The following is a 9,106-nucleotide window of genomic DNA, read 5'->3' on the forward strand; positions in this document are numbered from 1 at the left end:
TTTTAAAGATTTTATTTATTCATTTGGCATGGACAGAGGGAGCACAAGCAGGGGGAGTGGGAGAGGGAGAAGGAGGCTTCCCTCCGAGCAGGGAGCCCAAATGCGGGGCTCGACCCCCAGAACCCTGGGATCATGACCCGAACCGAAGGCAGACACTTAACGACTGAGCCACCCAGGCGCCCCGAATATCTCCTTTTTGGTTAAATCAGAACAAGCTGCGTAGACCTATCCCCCAGTCACCGGGTTTTGATATCGCACAACAGCTACGTGAGATGTCACCCCTGGGGGAAACCTGGTAAAGGTATACGGGGAACCTTCCTGCTGGTTATCCCAAACTCCTTGCGACTCTCTAATTTCAAAATAAAAATATCTCGTTAAAAGTCTTTTCAAGTTCCTTTCCACTCCCCAGGCCACCCCTAGGTCTAGACCCTTATCACCTCCCTCTCGGATCCCGGCAACCGCCTCCCGATTTTCCTTGTCTTTGGTCCTGGCACACACGGGTGCATCCAGACGATCTCATCCCCGCCTTGCTTCCTCGAAAGGATCCACTGTGGTGAGGGCTGGACCAGCGCCTTTTACAAACGATTATCAGTAAACGATTATCAGGACTCGGCAGAACCAACAAACCCAGCCCTTGACCCGCGAAGGCGACGCAGCCAAACCCCGGAAGGCCCCAGCCCCGCCCCTCGGAACGCTCCGACGGTCAGGCCCCGCCCCGCGAGGCGGGCCAGCCAAGCCCCGCCCTTCGGGTGCGCTCCAACGCTCAGGCCCCGCCCCGCGAGACGGGCACTGCCAAGCCCCGCCCTTTCGGCGCTCCAACGGTCAGGCCCCGCCCCCCAGGGTGCCCAACGGCCAGATCCCGCCCCTCGGGACGCGCCAACGGCCAGACCCCGCCCCGCGTGCGTGCGCGGCCCCGCGGAGGCGTGCTGGCGCCCGCGTCGTCGGAGGCTGAGGTGGCAGCGGGCCTGCCAGCATGGAGCTGCCGCAGATGCCGGAGCTGATGGGCCTGTCGCTGCTGCTCGGGCTGCTGGCCCTGATGGCGACGGCGGCGGTAGCGCGGGGGTGGCTGCGCGCGGAGGAGAAGACGTGCAGCCGGTCCGCCGGTGAGTGGGGCGGGGCGGGGCGGGTGGGGGCGACCCGCGGGGACCTCCCGGTCGTCCGACGTGCGGTTTGGGCCGGGCAGGGGTGCCGCGGACCCCCGGCGCCTCAGTTTCTCCTTTGGTGAAGTGAGCTTCGCTTCCCGAGACGAGGTAGCGGCTCGCCCGGCTGGTCGCGCCCGCAGTTGCAGGCTGCGTCCCGCGCTGCCGCCGCCTCGGTGGCCGACGCCGGGCACCTGTCCCGCTCAGCCTCCGCGTCCCCCCGGGGCCGCTGCGAGCTTGCAAACTCTGCGGCGCGCTACTAGCTCGTTATTTCAGGAAAGCGGGGAGGGGTGAGGGGAGGCGGACCCGCATTTGTAAGCACTCCCGACTAGTTCTTAATAGGTGGTGGCGGGGGGGGTTCCTTTAGGGAGCGCGCTCTCGCGTAAGGGGGAACCCCCGAAAGTGTAAGCGAGAAATAGAGTGTAGTAGGTTTCAGGGAGTAGGTCGGTCCTAGCGACTGGAAACCCAAGGGTGGGAGTGGTCAGCCCTGCTTTTTTTGTTGGGGGGGGGTGGGGGTCAAGGAAATCTTCACTGAGTAGGAAGCACGTGGCGTGGGGTCTTGAAGGATGGATGTGTCCGTTTGGCCAAGGAGGAAGGAAGCCCATCGCTGGCAAAGGCAACGCGCATGAAGGCAGGCGGTTCTCAAAGGGCATTTGATGGGACTCTGATGTGAGCGGAGCGGAGGGTGCTGGTGGGACAAGGCTGGAGAGGGCAGATTGTGGTGGTCTCTGCGCACACGCCTCAGTTGCTGTATTTCCTGTAGGAATTGAGGGGCATCTGCGGTAATCTAACAAAGCCAGCTTTGCCCCTGGCCTGATTCTCAACAGAAATAGCTGTTTTATGCAAAAGGCACAGGGTTGGTGCTCCACAGGTGTCGGCTCCCTACCTCTCATCCCTGAGTTCTCTCTGGGAGTCCTCCGAGCCTCCGTTGCTGGTGTGGGGTAATCCTCTCTTCTCTTTAAGGAGACTAAAGCCCAGAGCAGTGAAGTAACTTTACCAAGGCCGGGGCCGCCAGATTTGGTCGTGCACATTTTTCCCTGTCTAGGGATGTCCGGCCCATGACCTGCACTTGGGGGCTGTGCCGTGTACCCGCTGAGCTGTGCGGGCGCCTTTTCTAATTTGCACTGAGGTGCTGTATGGACTAACAGCAAGCAGTCTCTCCAGATCACTCGGTGGTACAGACACAGTCCAAACCCGGTCTGATCCCAAACCCAGTTTGCCCACGTCACTGTCCCTTTTCAAGCCTGGGACCCTGTCTGGTCACCTCTTGCTGCTGCACTCAACGGTCAGAAAGGCTGAGTGAGCGAGTGAATGGGTGCATGACACGGCCCCTCCTCATAGGCCAAAAAGCAAATGGATTGTCACTTGACAAGTCCTTGAGATCCAAGAAGCAGAAACAGCATCAACGAATTCGCAAGGAGAAGCCTCAACAGCACAACTTCACGCACCGCCTCCTGGCTGGGGCACTGAAGGTACATGGGCACCCATACTCAGCACACACACACACACACAGACTCACACCATCCCCCCTCCCCTCGCAGACTTTTCCTCGCTAGTATTCTGTGCACGTGACAGACTCTTCCACCTCTGACCCAAACCCGTGGGGATGCCCCATCCCGTCCCTCCTCATGACACCCCTTCACCAGCTTGCCGTTAATCCAGGCAACAGACCCCGTCTGCCCAAGGGGTCCCTGTTCATACTTCCTGCAACCCTTCCCTCAGAGCCACAGTGGGAACATATCTTGCATGGACTTTAGCAGCAACGGCAAGTACCTGGCCACCTGCGCAGACGATCGCACCGTCCGCATCTGGAGCACCAAGGACTTCCTGCAGCGGGAGCATCGCAGCATGAGAGCCAACGTGGAGCTGGACCACGCGACCCTGGTGCGCTTCAGCCCTGACTGCAGGTGGGACTCAGCTCTGCCCGCAGAAGCCCAGCCCCAGGCTTTATGTCCTTCCCACACCTGACTTGGGATAGCGACGGGGGGGACCCTGGATCTCCCTGGGGGGGGGGGGTGGCAGAAAGCGGATCTGGACAGCTTGAGCACCGCCTGGGGCTCTGTGGAGGTCTCTGCATTTTACACAGCCAGGAAGCAGAGAGGGGAGGATGTGTTCCTCCTTGGGAAGTACCAGACAAAGCCCAGCTCCTGAGTCGTCTTGGAAGCCATTAGGACGGTTTTCTAAACTCTGAAGGAGCCAAAGCTACGAGAGTCATATCTTCTGAGGAGTGTTAAGAGGTTTTGAACCCAGGGGTTAAGTTGCAGGGCTGACTGGGGCAAGAAGGAAGACCGTGGTGTTCCTCAGAGCCTAGCATAGAACCTGGCGCACAGAGGCCTCCGTGTCCAAACGAACGAGTGCCTTGTATGCTACCTGTCTCTAGAGCCTTCATCGTCTGGCTGGCCAACGGAGACACCCTCCGTGTCTTCAAGATGACCAAGCGAGAGGATGGGGGCTATACCTTCACAGCCAACCCGGAGGACTTTCCTAAAAAGCACAAGGCACCCGTCATCAACATTGGCATCGCGGACACAGGTAAGAGGCGTTCAGAGGGTAAGACTAGAAGAAATAGCACCAGTTATCTGCTGAATGCGTTAGCGCTGTCTGAGAGTTACGCTCGGTTCTAGTGTGACGAAAGGTCTCTGGCTCTGGGCTCCCCTGGTGTCCCAGAGCCACGGCAGGTCCCCAGCGGAGGCAGGTAAGACCCACAGTCTTGAGCAAAATCCTTATCTGTGGGGACCCTTGGCCTAGGAGGGGAGCATGGAGATTTGAGACAGCAGAGGCCTTTGTAAGAGTCTCCTCAGAGAATGACACTTGGTCAGGTCATTGACCCCAGTTCATGTCAACCCCCCCCCCCGTCCTTCCCCTCTCAGGGAAGTTCATCATGACTGCTTCCAGTGACACGACTATCCTCATCTGGAATCTGAAAGGTCATGTGCTGTCGACCATCAACACCAACCAGATGAACAACACGCATGCTGCTATCTCCCCCTGTAGCAGGTGAGGAAGGAGGGACTTGGCGTCCGGGGTGGGCAGAAGTTGTGGCCAGGGACAGAAGAGCCAGCCAGCTTCAAACGGTGGAAAGAGCATACAGTGTGGAATCAGGATGCCTACATCCAAGCCCTTAGTCTCTGTTCATCTATAGTTTTTAGAAGGCTGGGCTGGGGGTATTACATACCTTACAGAGTGGTTATGAAGATGGACTGAGTCCTGCGTATAAAAGCGGTTTTAAAAGACGCGGTGTTATTTACGCCTAAGATTATTAACTCTCCCAGGAATGAGGTTTAGCGGGTTGGCAGAAATGAGATGCCCTTAAAGTGAAGTTGTAAAGGAACCTGGTTGTGTGTGGCAGGTTCGTGGCCTCGTGTGGCTTCACCCCAGATGTAAAAGTCTGGGAAGTGTGCTTCGGGAAGAAAAGCGACTTCCAGGAGGTCGTGCGAGCCTTCGAACTGAAGGGCCACTCTGCGGCCGTCCACTTCTTTGCTTTCTCCAATGACTCCCGCCGGTGAGTGCCTCCTCTCTGACGTCTTACCGGTGCCTCTCAGCCCCTCTTGGCAACCAGGGCCCTTCTTCCCATCTCTGCTGCCGCTCTGAAGTGGGTAGAGTGCCCGGGCTTCAGCAGGAAGTAGGCCGGGCCGTGCATTTGGCTTCCTAGCTGGAGCCCCTCATGCCATCCTGGTGCCCTCCCCGCTCAGGGCGTGTTGGGGCTAGAGCCGTGATTTTCATGCTGCAGGATGGCCTCGGTCTCCAAGGACGGTACGTGGAAACTGTGGGACACGGACGTGGAGTACAAGAAGCAGCAGGATCCCTACTTGCTGAGGACAGGCTGCTTTGAAGCGGCGAGCGCCATGCCGTGCCGCCTGGCACTCTCCCCGGACGCCCAGGTCTTGGCCTTGGCCAGTGGCAGCAGTATTCATCTGTACAACACCCGGCGGGGTGAGAAGGAGGAGAGCTTTGAGCAGGTCCACGGGGAGTGTATCACTGACTTGTCCTTTGACATCACTGGCCGGCTTCTGGCCTCCTGTGGGGACCGGGCAGTGCGGCTGTTCCACAACACCCCCGGCCACCGGGCAGTGGTGGAGGAAATGCAGGGCCTCCTGAAGCGGGCCTCCAACGAGAGCACCCGCCAGAGGCTGCAGCAGCAGCTGACCCAGGCCCAGGAGGCCCTGAGAAGCCTGGGCGCCTTGAAGAAATGACTCTGGGAGGGTCTGGCGGGAAGGATCTGGCATGCTGCTGCCACCGTGGCTGCCCTTTCTTCCCAGGGACTCCCCAGCCGGAAACCTTTTCAAAGGAGTCTTCTGATTTTCTCAGCGGTGGCTGCTCTCTCCCTTTTCCCCATTGAAACTCGTCTTGCCTACTTTGATCTCTCTCTCTCCTTGCCGGTTGTGACTCCTGGCCTTGCTTGACCTCCCAGTCTAATGACCAAGGTGCTTCTCTTTCTCCTGGGCCCGAGGGATGGAATCTGTCTTCACCAGGCACAGAGCGAAATAGTAAATTGGGGGGAGAGAGAGAGAGAAAGAGGACATGGCCTTGACCTTGTGGCATCACACCCTGGTACCCAAAGGAGTTTGTAATTGTGGAGGCAAAACCTAGGGGACACCCGAGTACGAACCAGCGGTCTTGGCACGGGTGGGAGCCTGGGGTATTTTCCTCTGTGCTGTGGTGTCAAGGAAGGGCTAGTCTTAATCCAGGCGAAGCTCCTACCTCCGTTGAAGGGGAATTAAGGGATTCCATTCTGTGCCTCAGTTTTTTTATTTGTAAAATGGACACTAGATATTCTCTCGACCTGCTTATTACAGAGGTGTTGGGAAGGTATGTGAAGTCCCTCGATGTGGAAAAGAGTACTGATACGTGTTGCCTGTCGGCCAATCTCACTTACTAACAACCAGGTAAAAGTGGGACTCATTGGAGTTCGAAACTAAATGAAAGGAAAGAAATACATTGCCTTGGGAAGGCGAAGTTTCTGGAACTTGATCATACATGTTGTATCTGGTTCTGCTTTAAGTTGGGTAGATGAATCGTAGGATTCTAGGATTGGACTCCTCTTGTCACGGTTACATCCTGTTTTCAGTTTGTCCTGTATTTCAGTGTCCGCTCTGTGTCCAGCACAGCACTAGGCACTGGAGATAAAAATGAACAGGACATGATTACTGCGGCCAGTCATGGCTAATGGGAGGGGGCATGTGGCTATCAAGCGCTTTCTGCTAGTTAATTCATAGCTGTAGACGGCTGCTGTGAAAGTCAGGGCGAGAGAGGATTGAATCAGGACACAGGCAATGGATCTGAAGTTGAAGGGACAGAGTTGGTAAGAGATGCGGCATTTCAAAGTTCAGATGTTTTGGATTTGAGACCATTTGGGTGTGGGAGAAGGAAAATGAGGATCCAAAAGCCTTGAATCTTGGCAAAATGCATTCATCTGAAATCACGGTCTTGCTGTCTCTTTCCCTAAAACCGAGGCCTCCCCAAATATCCCCAACTCATAAATATTTGAACGAGGCATAAACTTGGAGTTATCCTTAATGACGGACTCTCTTTTTCATTAATCCCTCCGGCCTGCTCTCACTCCTACCATTCCACTCCATCAGGAAATTCTTTTTGGTTGGACTTGAGATTATATCCTGTATCTGTTTCTCTCCATCTTTTGTGTTATCATCCTGGTCCTAGCCACTGTCACCTACTGGACTGTGATAAGGTTGCTTCCTCACGGGTCCCACTGCTTCCTCTCTTGCCTCGTTAAGTCACTCTACATAGCAGAGCGATTTTCGAAAATGTAAACCAGAACACATTGTTCCCAAGCAAAAAGCTTCCGAAGGCTTCCCATCGCACTTGGAATAAAATCCAAAATTCTCGTCATGGCCTGCAAGGTCCTATGTAATCTGGCTGCTTCCTTCCTCTGTGATCTCGTTACCACTCTCCCAGCCACCTCCAACCTTGCTGTTACAGATTTGGCCAAGCCAAGTTCTGTCCCAAGAGGCTGTGCCCTCTGCTTGGAAGCCTTTTTCTTTGCTGTTGGCCGACTCGTCATGCTTGTAATTCAGTCCTCCGTCCAGTTACACTTGACAGAGAACCCTCCCTGACCGCCCAGTCTGAAGTAGCCCTTTCCACCAGTCATACCACACGCGTCACATTAGCTTACTTTATTTGTTTTGTATTTACCCAATGCTGTCTGAAATGACCTCGTTTGGATGTTTGTTTGCTCCTGGGGCTGAGTACTTACGAAGGTCAAGTGGAAAACGCAGATGCATGCCTGGGGCCACACTGGTCTGGGTGCAAGACGGTGGGAAATGGGGGGAAACCGAAGTGACCTCCTGAGGGCCCGTGTCCGGGGTGAGGGAGAAGGTGGCTGCTACTTATTATTCAGGAATCCAGCAGAAGTTGCTTGTTTGAGAGAAGCTAGAAGCTGGCGATCTATTGGAAAAAGACAAAAATTAAACACGGTGCGGACCAAACAGAACACTAACGTGGGCCAGATGCAGCCCACCGGCCTCTCGTTGGGAGCTTCTGGATTGTTCTTTAAGCTACGGAAATGTGAGCTCCACAAGGGCAGATCTTTGTCCGTTTTATTTGTTCTGTATCCCAAGCACGATACCAGGGACGGAGTAAGCACTTGATAAATATTGAAGTCAAACTGGGGGGCAGTGAGCAGACATTTTGATGCCCTCTGTGTGCATCGTCCCTCTCCACATCCTTTGTGGTTTCATACTCCTGATAACAGACTTCTGGTTTATAATGCTGTGTACATGGGTCCTGGTGATTATTTGCTTTCAGGGAAGAACGAGGCTAAAACACTTCTTTGCATATCTGTCTGGTTCTGGCTTCACTCTCACTGTGTATCCAGGAGGCAAGTGAGCATAGTATGTTGAGTTACCGAAGTCAGAAGTCTTCGGCTCCCGGTTCGGCCGGGTCGCTTCCTGACTTGAGATCTTGAGCGGACAGATCACGGGGCCGCTCTCTGAGTTTGTTTCCTCATCTGTAAAATGGGAATGAATCCTGTCCTGAGGGTTTTGCCGGGCTGTGAGTGTCTCATGAGACAAGTGAAGCCCTCCAGAAAAGTCATCACGGACTTCCCGAGGACACCGCTCCTCTCACAATGTCACTCATGTCAAGGCCGCTTCTCTTCTCAGCATGGAAGAAGGTATCTGGACATTAACACAGACCAGAGGCCGCCGTTGTTTTTGATGAAAACTCTGTGTGTGAAGGCAGCACTAATATTTTAGTATCACTATCTCAACTTCTGCGGGTTTGCAATTTTTCAAAATAAAAAGCCGGGGATATATTTTACATGGTGGTATATAGCCTATTTTTATCAGTCATCAAAAATAGGGCATGGTATTTAAACCACAAAAGTGCACAATTAAAGGCCTATTGATAGCCTTGGTCAGTTTCCATCAAGGTAGGAAGGCTCCTCCTCTTCAAGATTGCCCCGTAATCAGAGATGAATGGGGGTAGGAAGCACAGACTGTCACGATGAGTCATCAGTGATAGTGGGTTATCTCAGCGTTAGGTAGACCGAACATTGCCCCCAATTGGCCACAGATCTAGAAACGTAATAATTTGGGGGTTCACGTACTTCTCTACCAGAGGCGGCGTCTTGTTGGTGAGTGTGGCTTGGTTCCACACCCCGCTCTCGAGGCAGAGGCGCACTGAGGGGCACGGGTTGGCATCGCAGGGCTGGCCCCAGCAACTGAACGCCCGATGGCTACATGCAATTCCGCTGTGGCTTCTAAGCGTGTCAGGGCATTTCCTAGTCTCCCATTTCTTCAAGCTGCCAACTCTGATTCCAGAGTTCTGGGCTGCTGGAGAACGAGCCTGGTTTCCGCTTTTCCTCACACGCACCTGGTTTGAGTCCATCCACGTTTCCTTTTTTTTTTTTAATTAAGATTTTATTTGACAGACAGACCACAAGTAGGCAGAGAGGCAGGCAGAGAGAGAGGGAGAGGCAGGCTCCCTGCTGAGCAGAGAGCCCGAAG

The 9,106-nt window shown here is 54.7% G+C and overlaps 1 protein-coding gene across 2 annotated transcripts; it reads left to right on the forward strand.

The window, feature by feature from the left end:
• Window positions 1-905: 905 nt before the first annotated feature.
• On the forward strand, window positions 906-8,417 carry TBL2 (transducin beta like 2). 2 transcript variants are annotated; one of them, XM_080830119.1, is made up of 7 exons: window positions 906-1,103; window positions 2,481-2,611; window positions 2,862-3,046; window positions 3,520-3,671; window positions 4,010-4,136; window positions 4,489-4,641; window positions 4,870-8,417. In XM_080830119.1, exons 1-7 carry the CDS (start codon window positions 974-976, stop codon window positions 5,330-5,332), a joined length of 1,341 nt encoding a protein of 446 aa, XP_080686245.1. In that variant the 5' UTR covers window positions 906-973; the 3' UTR covers window positions 5,333-8,417. The 2 variants fall into 2 exon arrangements, with proteins under 2 accessions (XP_080686245.1, XP_080686246.1); XM_080830120.1 differs by having other exon boundaries at window positions 944-1,103; window positions 2,900-3,046.
• The last annotated feature ends 689 nt before the right edge of the window (window positions 8,418-9,106 follow it).

The sequence above is a fragment of the Martes martes genome (genome assembly GCF_963455335.1).
Source record: "Martes martes genome assembly, chromosome: 18".
Taxonomy (NCBI): domain Eukaryota; kingdom Metazoa; phylum Chordata; class Mammalia; order Carnivora; family Mustelidae; genus Martes; species Martes martes.